Source organism: Falco biarmicus, chromosome 1 (assembly GCF_023638135.1).
Source record: "Falco biarmicus isolate bFalBia1 chromosome 1, bFalBia1.pri, whole genome shotgun sequence".
Lineage (NCBI taxonomy): Eukaryota > Metazoa > Chordata > Aves > Falconiformes > Falconidae > Falco > Falco biarmicus.
The window spans coordinates 431,986-451,818 of NC_079288.1; the positions used below are offsets into that span (position 1 = coordinate 431,986).

General features: G+C 62.6%; 4 protein-coding genes across 10 annotated transcripts; 2 read left to right on the forward strand and 2 right to left on the reverse strand.

Annotated features, from left to right (window-relative positions):
• Positions 1-490: 490 nt before the first annotated feature.
• TMC6 (transmembrane channel like 6) lies at positions 491-9,282 on the reverse strand. Of its 5 annotated transcripts, none has more exons than XM_056334130.1 (20): positions 9,075-9,282; positions 8,761-8,879; positions 8,325-8,456; positions 8,059-8,217; positions 7,836-7,941; positions 7,642-7,738; positions 7,297-7,551; positions 6,792-6,982; positions 6,559-6,703; positions 6,139-6,294; positions 5,775-5,950; positions 5,551-5,632; positions 4,338-4,435; positions 4,059-4,154; positions 3,194-3,269; positions 2,803-2,936; positions 2,239-2,415; positions 1,973-2,051; positions 1,718-1,796; positions 491-1,214 (listed from the first exon to the last, which is right to left on the reverse strand). In XM_056334130.1, the coding sequence occupies exons 1-19, from the start codon at positions 9,128-9,130 to the stop codon at positions 1,725-1,727; spliced, it is 2,406 nt and encodes an 801-aa protein (XP_056190105.1). In that variant the 5' UTR covers positions 9,131-9,282; the 3' UTR covers positions 491-1,214; positions 1,718-1,724. The 5 variants fall into 5 exon arrangements, 3 of the variants coding, with proteins under 3 accessions (XP_056190105.1, XP_056190096.1, XP_056190118.1); XM_056334121.1 differs by having other exon boundaries at positions 7,297-7,566; XR_008821175.1 differs by lacking the exons at positions 491-1,214; positions 1,718-1,796; positions 1,973-2,051; positions 2,239-2,415 and adding an exon at positions 5,118-5,220 and having other exon boundaries at positions 2,874-2,936; positions 7,297-7,566.
• Positions 9,283-10,261: 979 nt separating this feature from the next.
• Positions 10,262-12,645, forward strand: SYNGR2 (synaptogyrin 2). Its single transcript, XM_056334158.1, has 4 exons — positions 10,262-10,429; positions 10,709-10,946; positions 11,209-11,348; positions 11,456-12,645. Exons 1-4 carry the CDS (start codon positions 10,322-10,324, stop codon positions 11,651-11,653), a joined length of 684 nt encoding a protein of 227 aa, XP_056190133.1. The 5' UTR covers positions 10,262-10,321; the 3' UTR covers positions 11,654-12,645.
• Positions 12,646-12,964: 319 nt separating this feature from the next.
• TK1 (thymidine kinase 1) lies at positions 12,965-16,139 on the reverse strand. Its single transcript, XM_056334169.1, has 7 exons — positions 16,040-16,139; positions 15,671-15,702; positions 15,491-15,604; positions 15,311-15,404; positions 14,877-14,966; positions 14,678-14,797; positions 12,965-14,557 (listed from the first exon to the last, which is right to left on the reverse strand). The coding sequence occupies exons 1-7, from the start codon at positions 16,103-16,105 to the stop codon at positions 14,399-14,401; spliced, it is 675 nt and encodes a 224-aa protein (XP_056190144.1). The 5' UTR covers positions 16,106-16,139; the 3' UTR covers positions 12,965-14,398.
• Positions 16,140-16,157: 18 nt separating this feature from the next.
• Positions 16,158-19,670, forward strand: AFMID (arylformamidase). 3 transcript variants are annotated; one of them, XM_056334225.1, is made up of 11 exons: positions 16,158-16,585; positions 16,695-16,785; positions 16,875-16,979; positions 17,054-17,102; positions 17,267-17,352; positions 17,426-17,498; positions 17,840-17,937; positions 18,257-18,335; positions 18,623-18,711; positions 18,951-19,055; positions 19,232-19,670. In XM_056334225.1, exons 1-10 carry the CDS (start codon positions 16,265-16,267, stop codon positions 19,010-19,012), a joined length of 1,053 nt encoding a protein of 350 aa, XP_056190200.1. In that variant the 5' UTR covers positions 16,158-16,264; the 3' UTR covers positions 19,013-19,055; positions 19,232-19,670. The 3 variants fall into 3 exon arrangements, with proteins under 3 accessions (XP_056190200.1, XP_056190209.1, XP_056190190.1); XM_056334215.1 differs by having other exon boundaries at positions 16,250-16,585; positions 18,576-18,711; XM_056334234.1 differs by lacking the exons at positions 17,426-17,498; positions 17,840-17,937 and having other exon boundaries at positions 18,576-18,711.
• The last annotated feature ends 163 nt before the right edge of the window (positions 19,671-19,833 follow it).

Consider the following 19,833-nt stretch of genomic DNA (forward strand, 5'->3'; position numbering starts at 1 on the left):
GTGCCTGCACCAACAACACGTGCCTGTCCACACCGATAGCCCACACTGGCAGCCCAGCCCGGTGCCCAGCCGGCTGGCAGCTCCTCCCCTGGCGGCACGAGTGCCAAGTCAGAGGGTTACTTGTGGCTGCCTGGGCCAGGCGCAGGCTGCAACGCAACCCTCTCTGGCTCTGTTGTGCCACAGGGGCACAAACGGCTTTCCAGGGCCAGGCCTCCTGCCAGCATGCCGTGGTGGAAAGCAGCTCTCAGTGCTGGGGGCTGTAGCCACGGCACAATGGCGAGTGGCTCCCAGGGCCAGATGCCATGAGATGGCAGTAGTCCTCACTCCTTCGGCATGGGCTGAGCTGGGCTCTTCCCGGGGCAGCCCATCGGCAGTGTGGAGAAGCCCGAGCACACACTGCCGAGTCACCACCCCTAACAAACACTGATGATAGCATGCCAAACCTGCTTGCCTGCTTCCAGCCCAACTGGTCCAGGCACAGGCGGGGAGCTCTCCCGAACAGCTACACTTTAATGGGCCATGTCAGCCTGCAGTGGGGGAGACAGAGCCTTCAGGTTCCTCTGCCCAGCTCGGCACTGTGCTGGTTTCTCCAAGTCTGTCCCGCTGGCAAGCGCAGTGTGCTGTAGGGCTGCTGGGCTGGGGCAGGCTGGGTGGCCTCGTTCATGGGGAAGGTTATCAGCCAGCAGTATCTCGGTGAGCCAGGCACTGGGCTGGAGCTGGGTCGGTGCTGGCAGCTCCCAGCTCTGGCCTTGCTGCTCCTGGGGAGCACAAAGGGGGCTTCAGGTTCTCTCCAGCTGGAAAAGCTTCACTGTCCCCAAGGGCTTCTGAAAACGGCCTAAAGCTGTTGTCAGCACTGGCTGGGGCGTTCACAGAAGGGAGCGTTGTTCTCTGCTAACAGTAACCACCCACGGTGAAGGGCTGTGCTGGCAAGCCAGCCCTGCACAGAACCATGCCCTGGGACGTGACAGCAGTCCTGGCCCTGGTCCTGCTGCGCCTGTCATGTCCCGAGCAGCTGCAGGCAGTGGGAGCATCCCCATGGAGCTTCTGGACAGCGTGCCTCAACGGATCCTTGACCCCTGCAGTCTGGAGCAAAGGATCTTCCCCAGCACCCCACAGTCCTGCTGATCCAACACCACGCTGCGATGGCTCAGAAAGCTGGATATGGTCCCTGGCTGTGAGCCGTCCTGTCCTGTTTCTTCCTTGGGCATCTGACACTAAGAGGGCAGATGCAGTCCTTGAGACCCCCAAGTGTCTGCTGCCAGGGGCAGACAGCACTGCCCCACGCTGAAAGGGGAGTGGAGGCTCTCTAATGCTCCATGCCCCTCCTGTTCCCTGTCCCAGTCCTGCCCCCGTCCCCTTCCTTGTCCCTGTGCTGGCTCTGCTGGCAGCAGTGCCATGCCTGCACCACAGTAGCGCCAGGGATCCAGCATCCCCTGGGACAGACCAGGTACTGGGGCAGCCCAGCCATCTCCCCACCACGCTCATCCCTGCATCCCCAGATGCTGGCTGAGCAGATGAGAGCGAGAAGTGAGACGCCTGGCTCACCCCATCATCTCCTGCACCTTCCCGCTCCCGGGCACATGACATTCTGCTGCAGCAGGGCTGGTCCTGGCAGTGCCACTCCCGCCAGCCCAGCTCCAGCAGGGAGCAATGTCCATGCACCCTGCCAAGCTCTGAGCACCCTGGCAGCCCCCTCTCCCCTTCATGCATGCCTCACCTGGCACTCAGGCGTGTCGCCCTCTCTGCTCATAAATGGAGTGAAGCTTCTGAATGAGAAATACTTTATCTTCTCCTTCCTGCAACAGCAAAGACATTGCAGTGAGCAGCTGTGGGATGTGTTCTTGCCTGTCCAAGGTCAAAGCACTGTTGGGGCTAAAGCCTGAATCCAGCAATCCCGAGGCTGGACCAGGGAGTGGAGCAGCTGGGACTGCCAGGATGGACCAGCCAGGGGGAGCAGAGAGAGCTCACGCACGTTGGCAATCTGCTCCTTCAGCAGGCGCATGATCCTCTGCTGGCCTCTCACCACCTGGATGTTGAAGTAGGTCACAGCTCTGCAATAACAGGCAGGATGGGATGGTGGCAGCTAGAGTGGGAAGCTGGGGGATGCTGTGCTCCCGGCACCAGGCCAGGGCACAGGGCTCTGAAGTGACACCCCTGTTCCCAGCACCCTGCTTGGGGCTGTGACAGCAGGACCCTCAAGGCACAGGGTCGAGGGTTCAGGCTCAGGTCTATACTCACAGCAGGACCCCAGACACAAAGAACAGGAGGAAGGGGTTCTCCACCAGGTGCTGGAGGACCCAGGCGAGCCAGGTAATGTTTGGGTTGGACTTCTCCAGCACTTGCACCCAGGTCTTCCCTGACTTGTAGATTGTTTCCAGCCCCTGGAAGGGACCACAGGTTTCTGACGGCTGAACCCTGGGTAGACAGACCGATGGGGCAGTCAGAGGGATGGGCAGCCCAGCAGCCCCTGGGCCCAGGGTACTGCCTGGCCCCAGAGATCCAGCCCTCTGGGCACAAAGCCTTGCCTGCCCCACCCATCCCCAGTGGCTGGATGAGGGAGTCCTCATCTTGTCCTGCACCAGGAACACCGGGAACAGCTAGCAGAATTAGGCACAGGCCAACCGCTGCTACACTCTGTGCAACGACCAGCAGCTGGGCAGCATCACCCTGCCTGGGGCACCACTGCACAGCCCTGCGCTGGGCACAGTGTGCTCCATGTGCTGTCAGGGCTGGGAGGCACGGTCCTCCTCGCCATGCAGCCAGCGGTTCTGTGCCCCCAGCCGTGCTCTGGCAGGTACTCACGACCAGATGGTGTAGGAGAGGAAGATAGCTGCACCCAGGAAGGATGGGAAGCACAGCAGCGTGATGAAGATGGTGCTCATGTGAGATGCTTGCCAGGGCTTGCTGGGGGACTGGCAGTTCTGCATCAGGCTGGTCTGCAGACAGGGAGCAGATTCCTGCATGCCGCCTTTCTCCTGGGAAGCAGCCCCCACCCTCCTGTCCCATCCCTCCCATCCACCCGGAGCTGATGAGCTTGGGGACACCCTGTCCCCACACCTCTTCCCTCCCACAAGGACAGCACCACGCTTTGCACAGTGCAGCACCTCTGCTGTGGCAGGGCACAGCATGCCCACAGGGCTGCCCGTCACCGGGACGCATGGGGAGCTGCAGGGTAGGGGTGGGCCACTCATACCTTTTTGATATAGAACAGCAGCAGCAGCTTCAGTGTCTGCACAGCCGGCAGGAGTGGTGCAAAGAGAACACCCAGCCTGGGAGAGAAGGGGGAAGACGAGGTCATCCCAGGTCTGAGCCCTGCAGGAGCCTGCGGTAGGCAGAGCTGGGGGAAGTTGCAGGGCACCAACACCAGCTGTGCTCAGGCTTTTGGAAAGCAAAAAGCAAATGCCTGATGCCCTGTGCCAGGTTTGCTGTGCAGCCTGGGCTGGGGCTGGGCAGTGGCTGAGATCTCCCCAACCCCTGGGGTGGTTGTTCCAGCTCCCAGGTGTGTTGTGAGTGGGAACACAGCAGCACACACAGGGGTCCCCTCCCTAGGCAGGGGGGGTGCAAGGCCAGGGGCTGCAGAAAGGCAGCGATGGAGGTGGCAAAGCAGGGGTCTAGCAGCCAAGCAGACAGGCTGGAGGGGAGCAGCTCCCCTTGGAGCAGCAAGTGCCATTATGGTCTGGAAAAACAAACGGCTGCACGTACACCGGGGCCTGCTCCTTCCCCAGAGCTTTGGAGGGGACTAGCTGGGTGGGGAACACTGGACTGGTGCTGGGATGCTCTGCTGCTGATCCCCCCGTGGCTCTCACCATGCTGCCAAAGCCAGACCACCCGGGCCAGCATGTGGGTTGTGGCTGTAAGGTGCCAGAAGGAGGCACTGTGACTGCCAGGCCACCCATCTCCCTCATCCCACCCATGCAGGGCTGGGTGTGGCAGGGGTCCTCCCACAACCCGGCTCAGAGAAACATGCAGCTCCCCGGGCCTGGTCCCCGCCAGCACCTGGGAACCATGAGGCATTTGCCAGCAGAGGAACGAGCCATGACAGGTAGGAGACCTCTCACCAGGTCAGGGTCTGCCCGTAGATCAGCTCCAGCACGTTTCGGGCAATGTCAAACTCGGGTCTCTGCTTCCTCTTCAGCCTCTTCTCCAAGATCAACCTGGGAAGGAAGCACAGTTCTGCTCCAATGCTGCTGCTGGGGGGGGGGCACTTGGCACCCCATCTTCCCCCTCAGATGGTGGCAGAGCCTGGCGCACCAGGGCAGCACCATCCAGGCAGCGGAGAGCTGAGGCCGTGCTGGGGATGCCATGCTGGTGGGGGGACACCTCCTGGGGCATGTTACCTCCAGACCAGCTCCCCGAAGAGCATGTCCAGCAGGGTGAATATGAAGTCCATCACCACAAAGCGATACAGGTCCTGCCCCACGCATGTCTCCCAGCACTGGGGAGACAAGTAAAAGCGGCACAGAATCACAGAATGGGTTGGGTTGGGTTGGGAGGCACCTTACTTAGTCCCAAACCCTGTGCCATGGGCAGAGACACTTTCCATTAGACCAGGTTGCTTCAAGCCCCATCCAGCCTGGCCTTGAACCCTCCCAGGGATGGGGCATCCACAGCTTCTCTGGGCAATGTGTGCCAGTGCCTCACAGCGAAGAATTTCTTCCTTATATCTGATCTAAATGTACCCTCTTTCAGCTTAAAGCCATCTCCCCTTGTCCTATCACTACACACCCTTTAGGTCTCCCCAGAGCTTTCTCTTCTCCAGGCTGAACAACTCCGCCTCTCTCAGCCTGTCTCCATAGAAGAGATGCTCCAGCCCCCTGAGCATCTTGGCCTCCTCTGGACTCGCTCCAACAGGTCCATGTTCTCGTTTTGGGAGCCCCAGAGCTGAACACAGTACTGCAGGTGGGGTCTCACGAGAGCAGAGGGGGGGACCTGCTGGCTCTGCTGCTTTGGATGCAGCCCAGGATACAGTTGGCTTTCTGGGCTGCAAGCACACGTTGCCGGGTCAGGTTGAGCTTCCTGTCAACAACCACCCCAAAAGTCCTTCTCAGGGCTGCTCTCAATCCATTCCCTTCCTAGCATGCATTTGTGCTTGGAATTGCCCTGACCCTGTGCAGTACCTTGCTTGGCTGTGTGGAACTTCATGAGGTTGTCACAGGACCACCTTTTGAGCCTGTCATGGCATTCAGCAGGCAACAAGGTCTCTCCACCCCCACAACTTTCCTGTGGACCCCATGGGGTGTAGGGGCTGTGGGACCTTTTCCTCCCCTGCATCCCTTTCCCCAGCTACCCAACATCTGGGGTGCTCCTGGCTGGCTGGTGCCCCCCTCTCCCCAGCAAAGGAGCAGATGGTGCCTGCAGTGCTGTCTGGCAGACCCCCAGCTGTCAGACCCCTTCCACTGCTGCCCACTGGTGCCATGACCACAGCCTTGGCTTTGCTCCATGCTCCCTGGGCAAGGGATGTGGATGGCATGGCCCAGCCGGCTCATGCTGGCGCTGCGTGTTCCTCGCACTGAGCCATGCAGAGCCCAGCCCCAGCATGGCAGTGCTGACCTCCTCCATCGAGCAGACAACTTTCCGGCTGAGCCACTGGTAGCAGAGCACACCGAGGACCACCATCTTCAGAATGAGGTTCCTGGGGAGCAGGAGCAGGGCCAGGAGCCCCTGAGTCCTGGGGACAGAGGGGCTGACCCCATGGATGGGGTGTCTGGCCCCAAAGCCTCTCCCCACACTGCAGCTGGGGGTGTAGGACATTCCCTCGACCCCAGCCAGCCTACCTGCAGATTGCCACATAGACCTGTGCCACAGGGGAGTCCTGCTTCTCCCACATCGCCAGCAAGTTGTACAGGTGGGGCATCAGCATGTTGAGGAGAGACACCACAAGGGGCAGGACCAGCAGGATGGCTTCCTTCTGCTGCTTGCTGCTGCCTTGTGCTTGTTGATTCTGCTGAACCTGTTGAGTGGGTACCAGGGTGAGCACATGGCCGCTGTACCCGGCACCCTCAGGGAGGGCAGCAAACGCTGAGGCCAGGGGAGGAGCTGCAGTGGGGCTGCCCCTACCCCCTGGGGCTGCTCTGGTCAACCTCCCCATAACCCAGCCCCTCAGCAGCAGGGCAGGAGATCCCAAGGGGCAGCACTCACCACGTGCATGTGCTCTGAGAAGTAGAACACAGCCAGCACGCAGCCCAGCACAGTGCTCAGCGAGAGGGCCCAGGCCAGGAGAAGCACAGCGGAGTGCCTCAGGCGCTGGCAGAGGCTCAGGGAGTGGGAGTGGGACCGCTGCTCTGCGAGCAGCTCCTGCAAGAAAGCAGTGCCAGTGCTCCTGTGCATGCTCCAGGTCCAGAGCAAGGGTTTGTCCCACTGCACCGAGATGGGACCCCAGAGGGCTGATGGAAAAAGCACTGGTGCAGGGTTGGTGTCAGGGCATATTTGCAGCTGCAGGGCTCCCCTGTGCAGTGGGGAGGAGAGGGGTGCTGAGCCCTGGGGTCTGGACTGGCTCTTGTGAATGCCTTCACCTGCCCACTGCATGGTGCAGGGGCCAGCTCCAGCCAAGGTCCTCACCTTCAGCTGTGTGCAGATGTTCTCACACTGCAGCTTCACCGAGCGCTTCTGGATCACCTTGAAGTCCCAGGCACAGAAGACTTTGACAGCCAGGTCCCCCGTGGAGCTGCCCACACGGTAGCTCTCCCCAAAGGAATGGGACATGCTGCAGTGATGGGGAGGGTATCAGGGGATGCCTAGGGGCTGAGCGATGGGGGGGATGACTGGCAGAGCCAGAGGTGCTGCTGACCCACCTGTACACTAGCAGGATGCAGGTGATGAGGAAGCAGACCCCAATGCTGAACACGTAGGCCAGAGGCATGTTGTATGGGAGTGGAGGGTCTGTGAGAGGGCATGCACTGCTATTGGGGCTGGAGGTGCAGGGGTTGTTGAGGGTGGCGTTGCTGTAGTAGCCATAGTAGAGCAGTGAGTGAGTGAAGTAGCCCTGTGGGAAAGTGCACAATGGGGCCCACAGTGATCTTGCCGGTGCCCATGGCTCCATGCCCAGCCTAGCACATCTGTGTCAGCCGCTGGAACATAGGGCCCTGGGCTGGGACAGCACCAGGCACCCCCTTCTGCACCCACAGCATGGTGGTCCCAGGGACCTGGCTGTGCGAGGGCAGGATCCGGGGCATTGCCATGGCAGGGGATGTAGGGCAGGAACCAGGGCATCACTGTAGTGGGGATGCAGGGCTGGGCCCCAGGCTTGGAGCTCCTGGCCCAGTGCTGTGCTGGCACTGGTGTGCTGACAGTGCTTACCGCTCCTGTGAGAAGCTCGAGGCTGGTGAAGGGCTGGGGGCTGGCTGAGGCAGGGGGATATGCAGCCTGCAGGGCTACCACGAACACCAGGAGGATGAGGAATGAGATGATGTTGAACATAAGGAGTGTCTTGAGGAAGAGGAAGTAGGAGAGGACACTGGAGCCAAAGCGTCCACTGATCTGCTTCAGGGCATAGCGCCAGGGCTGCACAGCAGCGAGCAGGGAGAGGAGCCTGTACCAGAGGCCTCGGCAGCACTGGGGAGAGAGAGCCTGGGAGAGCACCAGCGCCAGAGCCTGTACCAGAGCCCCTGACAGCTGATGTGCAGACCCGTGCCCCAGACTTACAAGGACAACGTAGTCCTTGGACCATCCACAGGGAGAGAAGGAGGCCCGGTGCTGGGTGCACTGCCGCAGGAGGCCCCTCTGCCCGCTCAGCTCCTGCCTGCCCAGCAGAGAGGGATGTTGGAGGGTGGAACAGTCCGGGCACGGCTCTGGCTGTGGGAACCCTGCCTGGCTGAGACCAGTGGGAAGGGACCTACCGGAGGGTGCGTTTCTCTGCCAGGCTGAGGGGCACGGTCAGCAGCATGTGGCCGCGCTGGCTGGGCGAGAGGCTCAGCAGCTCTTTCACCAGCAGGCTCTGCTTGTCTGGGAGCACAAAGGGCTCAGTGGGATGCAGCCAGCCAGGACACAGCATGCCTGTCCCAAACACAGTGCGGGGACAGTGCCTGACACTGCCTGCTCCTGCTCCCAGGGGACCCTCACCTTCCAGTGTGGCCCTGGCAGGGTCAGTCTCCAGGTCATACTGCCGAAGGCTGGGCCGTGCCGCATGGCAGAGCTGCTGCAGCGGTGGGCGGCTGCTCCGGCGCCGCAGCCGGGCCGTGCGGTTGTAGTACTTGGAAATGATGGCCCCGCGGCTGCGCCCTGTGGGTGAGAACAGGGCAGGGGTTGGGTGCTCCCACGAGAGCAAGGCAGATGGGAGAGCTCTCCCGAGCGGCTCCTGGGCCTGGGGAAGGGCAGCTGGCAGCTACCGATGGTGCGGCTGGGCATGTTGGCGAGGATCCGCAGGGAAGCGGAGGAGTAGCTGAGCTGCTGCTCGCCCTGCTCAGGCTCCAGGCAGGCTGTGGCACAGGCGTCTGGGGGAGCCAGGAGGGCTGGGTGCTCTGGCAGAGGGAAGGCAGGACGCAAAGCAGTGAGAACTGGAGCACCCATGGCTCCAGTCCTTGCAGCCCCGCTCCAGTGTGCACTCCTCCAGAGCATCCCCTTCTCCAGGGACGCTCTCTGTGTCCCCAGGGGCAGGTCTACCCTGCTGCCTGCACTGCCAAAGGTGTCAGCGGGCTCCTGTATGTGCTTTGGCTGCAGCCTCAGCACAGGCTCTAGCTGGCTCAGGCAGGGTCTGGGACAGGAGATGGCCCTGGGCACACATGCTGTCCCTGTCCCACCCCACCTGCAGCCGCAGTGCTTCACCTCTGCCCCTTGCCTGCATCTCCAGCTCCAGACCCGCCTCCACCAAGCTGCTCTGCTCCTGGATGAGTTGGTGGAAGGAGGTGTGCAGGGCTCCCTCGTTGTCCGGGCTTGGCTCCTGCCTGCAAGGACAGACTCACTCCCCTAGGGCTGCGCTAGGCACCGGGGCCCGAAGCCCACCTGGGCCTCCCTGCGGCTTGAGGGCTGCTGCCCCCCCGCGGCGAATCCCCAGCCTCATGCCACTGGGGCTGCAGCATCCTGGGGGCCGTGCATGCGGGGGCACGGCACGGGCAGCAGCAGGGCAGACCCACACTCACCCATCGCTCTCGGTGTCCTCGGTGACGTGAAGGGCAAAGCAGGGCGGCTGGGACATCGTGCTGGGGCCGAGCGCTCCCTCCAACCGGCCACCGTGCCACAGGGAGTAGGCGTCAGCCGTGGACCCTCCGGGCACCCCGACTCTCCCGGGGCCCACGGGGTGCTGCCCACCGCCGGGGCGGGGACGCCAGGGGCCGCGGGTCTACACCCAGCACCAAGCCCGGGACTAACGGCGAGGCCCCCGCGGCCGGGCGCTGCGGGGCAGGAAGGAAGCGCGGGCGGATGGGGGCGCGACGCCGGCTGCGAGCGGGTCCTGCCCGCGCTGGGGGGGGGGGGGGGGCCGCTAACCGGGGCAGGGCGGGGACGGAGCCGTTCCGCGGCACCGGCAGGCCCCGCAGCCCCGGGCTGGGTGAGGTCGCCCCTTCCCGGCCCTGCGGCAGCCCCGAGGGGCTCGAAGTGGCCCCGGGAGCAGGGAGACACCGGGGAGGAGACCTCTGTGTGTCCCCCTGCCAGCGCCGCCCGGGGCCACGCGCCCGGCTCCCAACCGCCTGCTCCTTCCTCCCCTCCCTCGTCCTCCTCCGCCGCCCCGCGACTACAGCTGCTCCGGGCAGGCGACGGCCCCGGCGGGACTCCCGGCCCGGCCCCCACCACCCCGGGGCTCGCCCGCCCGCCCCGGTACTGAGAACCGACAGAGCCACGTCCCGGGGCTCCCACCGCCTCCACCCGCTCCTGGCACCGGGCAAGCGCTGCGGCTCGGCGCGGGTGCGGGGCCTGGCCCCGGCCCCCAGCGGGACGGGCGGGGAGCACCGAGCACCGACACCCACCCCCCCCACCCCGCCCCGCCTTCCTGCCGCCTCCCGGTGCCGGGCGAGGGGCGACGGCAGCGAACCCCGTAGAATCCCCCCTTCCCCTCCGGTCGCGCTCACCGGGACCTGCCGCAGGCCGGGCCGTGGGGCTGCGACCCGCGGGCTCCGGGGCTGGACCTGACCCGTCCCACGGCGCTGCCCGGGACACCACAGCCACCGCACCGGGGGGAGCGGGGTGGCTGTCGGCCTCCCCCTCTGCGGGGCAACGGCGGCACCGGAGGGGCGCGAGCAGGGGTCGGCGCTGCGTTCTAGCCCGGGCGGGGCGGCCCCGGTCCCGCCGGCCTGAGCCAGCCCCGCTCCGCCCCGGCAGGAGGGACCGCCCGGCCCGCTCCGGGGCGGTGCCGCGCAGGAGCAGCGGGGTGCGCGACGGCGCGTCCGACGCGATGGAGGGTGGCAGCGGCGGCGCGTACGGGGCGGCCAAGGCCGGCGGGGCATTCGACCTGGGCCGCTTCGTGCAGCAGCCGCAGGTCCTGGCGCGGATCGTCAGCGCGGTGAGTCGGGCCGGGCCAAGCGAGCTGCGCGGGGCTGCAGCGGGCCCCGGCCTGGGCCTGGCCTTCCCCTCCGTTCTGCCCGCCCGGCCTGGCCTTCCCCCCGCTCACGCCCGCCCTGGGACCTGGCGGCCCGGCCCGGCCCGGCCTTCCCCTCCCACCCAGCAGCTCGGCTCCGCTGAGCCCAGCCCCGGGCGGTGCCGCCCGCCGGGCACGGGCAACCCTAGAAGGGGCCCCGCCGGCCCGGTGCCGCCCGCCAGACACCCGCTCCCACCCCTGCAGGTCTTCGCCCTGGTCGTCTTCTCCTGCCTGGTCGGGGAGGGCTATACCAACATCCCCAGCTCCTCGCAGCTCTTCTGCATCTTCAACCACAACGAGGACGCCTGCCGCTACGGCATCGGCATCAGCATCCTTGCCCTCCTCGCCTGCATCTTCTTCTTCATGGTGGACATCTACTTCCCCCAGATCAGCAACACCACTGACCGCAAGTACCTGGTCCTGGCAGATCTCGGCTTCTCAGGTACCAGCGGTTGCGGGGCAGGGCTGCACCTTCTGCAGCTGCTACAATGGCTGCCTTTGCCCCGTGACGTGGCTGCCAGTGCCTGGTGAAGGGCGTTGCTCCTGCCTGGCACACTGCCTGCAGGCCACGTGCTGCCAGCTGAAAACCCTCCAGGCCGGGTGCCTGCACTGGCATCTGGCCCCCCACCGAGGGCAGCAGGACCTGCCCTGGGGACCAGCTGGGAGCAGCAGGTCGCAGCCCTCACGCCACCTTCCTCCTGCAGGCCTCTGGACGTTCCTGTGGTTCATTGGCTTTTGTTTCTTGACCAACCAGTGGGCCTGGACGCAAGCCAAGGATGTGTACGTAGGGGCTGACTCGGCCCGCGCTGCCATCACCTTCAGCTTCTTCTCCATCTTCACCTGGGTGAGTGAAGCCACAGTGGCACCCAGCCTGGCCCTGCCCGGCTCTGGAGGGAGTGTGGAGGGGTTCCCAGGGCAGCCCTGACATGGCCGGTCCCCTTGTCTCTCTAGGGCCTCCTGATCGCCTTCGCTTACAAAAGGTACAAAATGGGGGTGGAGGACTTTGCTCACAACTATGTCGACCCCACCCCAGAAGTTTCGACTCCCTACTCCAGCTACCCCAACATCAGCCACGAGAGCTACCAGCAGCCACCTTTCACCCACACGGCAGAAGCCCCAGAGGGTTACCAGCCCCCACCGGTGTACTGAGCCCCTGCCCGGTGCCCCGGCAGGGATGGCTGTACCAGTGCAATTCTCTTCTGTCGGGTGGGAAGGGAAGGATCAGTGACTGGAAGGGGGAAGGTGGGGTGGGAGGGTGGCAGCTGCTTTGTGTGAAGGCCACCAGGTCTTGGTGCCGGGGCGCACAGGAGGGGCCTGGTTCTGGTGGTGGAGCTGAGCTCTCTGCTACTGGGATCCAAAGCCTGGTGTGTGGTGGGTGCTTCAGCACGTAGCGGGTGATTTGCAACTGCTGAGTGCAGCCCTGTGGCTTTGGAGAGGGTAGGGGTGCAGGGCTGGCCTCAGTGGGGCTGAGCTCCAGGCCTGGCCATTGCACCCTTGGGGAAGCAGCGGGCTGGGAGGGTGGTTTGTACTCCCCAGCTCTGGCCTGTCCTGGTATCAGTGCCTTTCCAGCCCCGCCAGCTGCAACCCTTCCAGTGGCAGCTCTTGCTGCCATAGCACAGCCAGGTGGTCCAGCTCCTGCCTGCTGCAGGTTGCCCGTGCCTTCCTCCCTCAGCTGCTGCTGGGTGAGCTTGATGCCAAAGCCATCTTCTGACTATAAACTCCTGTGCTGCGCCTTCCCACAGCCTGCACTTGAGCTGCTGGTGCTTGGATGACACTGTTTGGGATCCACAGGAGCAGCAAGTGCTGCGATCTCTCAGCAGGGCTATAGCTGCTCCAGCTGCCTGAGGAAGGTTCCAGAGTGCTTTCCCTGCAACTTAGTACTCCTCGCTTGCACTAGCCTCTGCAGAAGCGAGGCCACCATCCCACATCCTGCCCGCTGCTCTCAGCAGCACCTCTTGCAGCCCATGCTCCCAGGTGACCCCGGCTGCCTGTGCAGGCTGGCTGACTCAGGTTGTGTTTGCTGCTGCACCTGTCATGAAGCTCTTCCCAGCAGCTGTGTGTGGTATGTGAGCTGTTGCTGCTGGGGCTGGCGTTCAGATAGTTCCTTGTCACTGTAGAGATGGAATAAACTTTTTCACCTAGCCTCCATGTGCCTTTTGTCTTTGGGAAAGCAAAATGGGGTTCCTCCTCTCTCCCCAAGGGGTGGGGGGGTTCCAGGCAGGGAAGTGGCAGAGCAGCCCTAGCCAACTGCTGCATGGCAAACAGCACGCTCGTGCCGGTGGCTATTTTTAGGCCAGCCCTCCTGCTCCTCACAGTCTGCGAGGTTGGGGCAGAGAGCTCCGACACCACCCTTGTGACCAGCCATCCAGTGCAGGCTGCCATTGCAAGCGATAAGCCTGAACTGTTTGCACACTGTTCACTACAGGGAAGCGTTTTTGGAGGGTATAACACACACACAGACAATTTTATTAAGTTTTTATTAAACTAAACCTGTAACAGCGCTGCCTTCCCTGTACCTAAGGGGAAAGCCGAGGCCTGAGAGTCAAGCACTTGTGAGTACTACAACTGTTATCACACCAAGTAACATGGAAGGAGCAGGAATTTTCAGATGGCTTTTTTAACCTTCTAGGGAGGTGCTTCCTCCCAGCTGGAGGGTGTAGGCAAACAGAGCACTGTATCTGCACATGGAGATCTGTGCCAGAACTAAGAGCTGCTGCTTGGAGCTTGCAGACATTGGCTTACAGGGAAAAGCACTTTTGCAAGAAGGAAAAAAACCCAACAATAAAAATCCAACCACTTTCTAGAAGCCAAGTCAAGCAAAGCGGGAAGAGGATCCTTCTGTCAACTTATGACAGGAAGAATCAGCCTTGAGAATTTTTGGAAGGCTCGAGAGGGAGCAAGATACATGACTAGAGCTGAGAACCATCCACTGACAACAGAGACCCTTTTCCAAGTAGCTGCATCTTCACACAGTAGCCCAAACCTTTACAGATTAAGTCCTGAGCCTCCAAACCCTTCACAGGTAACTAAGCATTGAAGCTTGGACCTGAGCAAAAACATCCCAATTTTGGAGACAAGGCCCTTCCTGGAGTCAAGTCTAGTTCTTCCAAAAGGACTCTGTCTTAATGAAGAGACTACTACTAGACTACTGCTAGCCCTTTTAAAATTCAAAAGCTAGGAAGAGCCTACTGTCAGGCCATCAAGTCAAACCTTCCTTTCCTCCTCTTTGTTTCAACAAAAATTTACAAGACAGTTAACACAAGTAAGTGTAACAGCAAACAGACAATTTTCACACACAATTGTTCAAAGGGGCTGCTGAGGGCCAGGGTGCTGCTACGTGCGTCAGTTGAAAAGTTGTGCCACAGCTCTATGACAAGGGATGGGTTCCCTCCTCAAACTCCGTTATAAAAGGAAGTGGGTTTAACACACTAAGTTACTGTACATTGTCTTAAGAAACCTGGAATTTAGCAACAGCGCACAAGAGATAAAGGGTTGCATTCACAGGCAAGTGAACCAGCCGCTGGTGCAGTCCTGAACATACACAGACCAGAACAATGGTCAGCGATGGAAGCCCCCCAGCCTGTCTCGCTGTAACAGTTTTCCAGGGCCTGTTTGCATGGCAGCATCAGTAACTACAACTGTCTCTCACATGTTCTGAGAGAGGAACTCACTTTCAGTCATGCTCCTGCTTTCAGCTCCCCTGCCCCCGGCATCAGGTCCAGTTGATACTCCTTTTTACTGGCACTTGGTGCAGAGGAACAGTGGCTTGGTTTGACAGGTAGAGCTAAGACACTTAACAGTTTTGCTAAAAGCAGAGGAAGCCAGATCTGGCATCTGGGAGCCACAGCATTTACCTTCCTTCCTCTCATGTTTCCCCATGCGGGAGCCCAGCAGTCAAGAAGCAAAGATCTTCCAGGAGGCCGCCATATCCAGTTGCTTCACCCCCATAGGCATGTTCTCCTTGTTTTCCAACCCAGGCTGCTGAGGCCTCTTGCGGAAGTAGCAGGTTCGGCAGACAGAGTGGTACTTGTCTGCTCCTCCAATCACTTCAACCTGGCAAGAAAATCGGGGGAGTCACTCTGCAGAGTTCAGTTCCCCTGAAGGGATCCCTCTAGACTAGCTGGGGTGACATGGTGAAGCTACTGAAGTGCTTTCTGTTCCAAGGGAACTCACCTCCCTCTCTGCTCCCAGCCTCTTTGTGTAGGAGGCTTCTCTGTAGCACTCCATGCACACGGCGTTCAGCTTCACCACGCTCTCTGCCAGCGGCACCAGGTTCAGGATGCTCCCAAAGGCCTGTGCCAAGACAGCAGGGGTGGGTGGATGGATATGAGGATCCTAAAGCAGCTGCTGTACTGAAAAATAAGTGTTTTACCTTTCTCTGAAAAGTCCCATCAAGAGCAGCAACAATGACAGTTTTCCCAGCATTGGCCATCATCTCACAGAACTCCACGATGTCTGGGAACTAGAAGAGGTACAGAAACAGCGTCAGGAGGAAGAAGGGGCAGTGCTTCCCTCAGGATCCAGCAGCACACACCCAGATAGCGGCATAGGGCACAAAGAAAATTAGAGCCATGTTGCCTATCCATGAAACTCACTCCAGTCCCACTGTCCTCAGCCTGCAGGGACTCAAGAAAGGGAACGGTTTGACTATACAGGCATAGTCCAGCAGCATCAAACTGCCCTAGGGTATTTCCTTGCCCCGCTGCCACCCTCTTGCAAAGGATTCAGACCTTCATCTGCACAGAGTGCTCTGAAGAGACTGCATCCTGCAGAGCCCCCCAGGACCTGACTTAGCCATGCACTTACAAACTGGCCCTCATCAATGCCAATGACCGCAGAGCTCAGTGCCTCCTGGTACACGTCCTTGAGAAGGCAGGCTGGCAGGGCCTCCATGATGTTCCTGCGGGGAAGGGAAAACCAGAGGGTGAGCCAGGCAGCCCAGCTGCTGGGCCTGCAGGTGTAGGTCCTCCCAGCCCACGGACTCACTTGTCGTGTGTAGAGACGCCAGAGCTGCAGTAGCGCGTGTCCTTGGTGTACTTCACCAGCAGGCATCGGTGCTGAGCGAGCTGGAACCGACGCACCCGCCGCATGAGCTCCGTGCTGCAAGAGACCACAGTCAGTGGGCTGCGGGCCCCAGCCCCCTCCTTGCCCCCTCCCCCGGCCTACCTCTTCCCAGAGAACATGGGTCCGAAGATCACCTGGGGGCAGAACCACGGGCGTCAGCGGGCAGAGCACAGCCTGACAGGGGCACCGGCCGGGCGGCCCCTGGGGCACTAGCCCGGCCATCACCCTGCCCAGCTCAGCACCAGTTCTGGGAGCCCCAGCACCCCACCCGGTGCCGCTGCAGCCCCTCGGCGTCCCCGCAGCCCGGCCCCACACCAGCCCGCCCGGCAACCACTCCGCACAGCCCAGACACCGCCGCCCCACTACCGGCCCAGGCATCGCAGCCCCGGCGCCCCACTCAATGCCAGTGCCTCGGCGCCCACCGCAGCCATAGGGCGCCCGCCCGGTGCCGGTATGAGGCCGCCACGGTACCTGGATCTGCCCGCGCGGGCGGCTGGGCGAGCCGGGGTGGACGCCGGGCACCGTGAGACAGTTCATGGCTCCGACCAACCGACCGACTGACTGACTGCCTGCCTGCCTGCCCGCCCGCGCGCGCCGGCCCGCCGCGCAGCCCAATCGGAGGAGGGCTCGCGCCCACGCGCCCACGCGCCGTCCAATCGGAGGAGGGCTCGCGCCGCCGCGCCACCGCGCTGGCTAATGGGGGCACAGGCGCGAAAATTCTTATTTCCCTCCACGTACCGGACCGCGCTGCTTTCCCGGCGTGCACCGCGCGCCCGCCTGCTCACCGGCACGTCCCCCAGGTATCGCCCAGTCAGCCAGCCAGGTGGCCCCGCCTCAGCCCCGCCCTTTGGGAGGCCAATGGAGGCGTGGCGGCTCCGCCTCCGCCTCGCCCCCGGAGCAGCCAATGGGAGCAGGGCAGCGCGGGGCAGCCGCGGCGGGATCGGGATCGGGGTCGGGGTCGCGATCGGGATCGGGCCCGGGCGCAGCATGGGGGGATGGCGGGACATGCCGGCGGAGGTAGGGGCCGCGGGGCGGGCGGGGCGTGGTTCCCGCCCGGGCGGCGGGGCTGGGGGGCCTCGGCCGACACCGGAGCCGCCCCCCGACGTAGCCCCGGTGCCCCCCGCAGGCGCTGGAGGAGCAGTACTCCCCTAGCCGCTGGTCCCCCCGTCTGGGCACGGACGCCGTCATCCAGGCCCACCTGGCGGCGACGGCGGCAGGTGAGGGGCGGGCGGCCCCGGGGAGCACGGGGCCGGGAGCTGCCGCTCGGCCCCCCGGCCGTGCCTCAGGGGCCGTGTCCCTCCCACAGGAACGCAGCGGGCCCGGGACGGTGCGCAGACCTCGCTGCACGTCCCCTACGGCGACGGGGAGGGGGAGAAACTGGACATCTATTTTCCTATGGAACCTTCTGGAAGTAGGTGCTGGGCAGGTGGGGGTGGGGGCAGGCAGGGGCCTGCCCCCCTGCTTACCCCGGGCTGTGCTGCGCAGCCTTCCCGGTCCTGGTCTACATCCACGGCGGATACTGGCAGTGCCTGAGGTGAGGTGGGCTGTGGGCAAGGGGATCCCCTACGAGGGAGCCCCCTGCCCGCTTTCACCACCTCCCATCTCACGACACCTGCACTTGCCCTGGGCATGCTGGGTCTGATAGGCCTCCCAGTACCGGGAGACCCCAGCCCCTGGCTAGCTTCTGTTCCTCCCCAGTAAAGAGGAGTCGGGGTTCATGGTCCCCCCACTGGTGTCGCAGGGTGTGGCGGTGGTGGCGGTGGGTTATGACATAGCCCCCAAAGGTAAGTGTTGCCCGGCAGACATTGCAACTGCCTGTGCTGGCCCGGCACACTCCTGACTCTGCCCTCTGCCCAGGCCGCATGGACACCATGGTGCTGCAGGTGCGGCGCAGCCTTGCCTTCCTGGTGGAGCAGTACCCCGGCATCAGGTGGGCTGCAGGCACCTCCCAGGATCCCTCTGCCCCACCACTACAGCTGCTGCCAGGCCTTCTAGGCAAACTGTTCCCCGCCCACCTCACTCCCTGGGAGGTCTGGTGTGTGGGTATGGCTGTGGTGGCAACAGCAGGGGGCACATGAGCCCTGTGCTGCGACAAAGGCTTCAATGTCTGGGTCCAAGCACCGGGCAATGCCTGTAGCTCCCTTGTTACTGTGTGAGATGTCAGTTGATGGGCTGGCAGATGTGTCCCAGCTGCCATGTTTAGGGTGCGGCGCAGAGCAGCGTGTCCCCAGGCAGCAGGCTCTGTACTGGCTCACGGCTCCTTCTCTCCAGAGGCATTTACCTGTGCGGACACTCAGCAGGGGCACACCTGGCAGCCATGGTGCTGTCCACGGACTGGATGGAATATGGAGTGGTGCTGGATATCAAAGGTAGCGCCGCTGTGTCCAGGCGCGGGAGCTGAAGGATAACTGGTGTCTGCACCTGGGACGAGCCCGTCTCTGCTGCCCGTACGGGGCTGCAGGGCTGTAGAGCCGAGGGAGAGGAGTTGCCCCAGCCGACTGCAGCCCATGTGCTGGCAGTGCAAGACTCTGGGCTGCTGGCCGAGCTGCCCTGGGGATATGCATGTCCTGCGCCCACAGCTGCTCGCTGAGGCCTGGGGATGTGGGTGCCAAGAGCGTTCCCAGGCACGGGGCTGTGAGAGCAGCCTGAGCTGCAGGCCCCCTCACCCACTGGCACCTCTGCCTCTAGGAGCTGTGCTGGTGAGCGGTGTGTACGACCTGGAGCCCATCCTGCACACCTATGTCAATGATGTGCTGAACATGAGCTGGTGAGCCTGCACGCTGTGGGGACAGTGTCCAGGAAAGGGCACAGGTGGGCTGCACACACACGTGCCTTTGGCCAGTGCCTCTGCAGCCCACTCTGCCCCTGCCCGCACAACCTGCCTGCTCAGTGGGGCACTGCGCAGTGGGTGTGCACCACCCAGGACGCGGGTGCTCTGCAGGCAAAGACACCCTCTCCCTCTCTGAGTAAGAGGCTGCGTCAGCTTCCACTGTGGTGTCTCCTCCAGGGAGGTTGCCCAGAGGAACAGCCCTATGCTGTACATTGCTCCACCAGGGCCTGCAGCTGCGGCCTGCGAGGTGCTCGTGGCTGTGGCCCAGCACGACTCGCCGGAGTTTCGCAGGCAGTCACAGGAGTACGGCCAGGTGAGCTGCAGGCACTGCCCTGCCCAGCTCCACAGGGATGCTGCTCCAGCTGGCCTGCTCAGACTGGCTCAGCTGGGATGGCGAGCTCATGTGCTGTATCAGAGCAGTATTTCTGCTGCTGTTGAAGATGAAAGCAGCTCAGGGGAGGACGCTAGTCCTTGCTGAGCCATCATTCCTGCTGCCCTGTCTGAGGCAGACGAGGGTTGGGGTCCCTCCTGCCAGCACCACTCTGTCCACAGGCCCTGCGTGCAGCCGGCTGGTCTGTCTCCCTGCTGGATCTTGCCGGCATGGATCACTTTGACATCATTGAGAAGCTGTCAGAGGACAGCTATGTTCTCACGCAGGTAGGGGAAGAGCTCCCATCCTCCCTTCACTCACCAAGCACAGCTGGGGTCAGCAGCCTGGGAGGGCTGTGCCGAGCCAAGCTTCCCCCGCGCAGCAGCTTTGGGGCTGGCTGTCATCGCCAGGAGTGGAGAAGTGTGGCCAGGCACCACTCACAGGGCTCGGTTCCTCATCCCAGGTGATTCTGAATATGATTTCAAGAGCTTGAGATGGCACTTCAGGAGCAAACCAAGATGTGAGCCACAGCCCTGCATGGCAGCAACAGGCAGCCTGCGTGCACCCTGCCCTACTGCCCTCCTTGCTCCAGCCGGCTGGGTCTTCTGCGGCATGGGGAAGCTGCTACCTCTAGACACCCTCTGTGCCCCCTCCAGCCCAGCCAGCCAGGCAGGGGGGCACAGAGCAGGGGCCACCAGGTATTGGTGATTATCACCAGGGCTAGCATTCCGTTGTGAGGGTGTTTCTGCCAGTCTGGGACACAGGGGGCTGGCAGGCCTGAAGGGCTCTGGCTGGATGACTGGGTGATGAAGTTTGTTCCCTCTGTGTCCTGGTTTCAGCTGGGATAGTTATTTCCTTTAAACTGCTTATTGCCAATACAAAATAAAATGGGAATAACTGCTGCCTGGGTGTAATCTGCTTCCCAGGGAGCTGGGGCTGTGCTAAGCTGGCGAGTACACATCAGCCATGGCTGCTTGCAGAGACAATTTCCCCTTCCAGTGCCAAGCTCCCATCCTGCAGCTGGGCTCTTCCATGCCAGCAGTGGGGAGTGTGCCACTGAGCTCG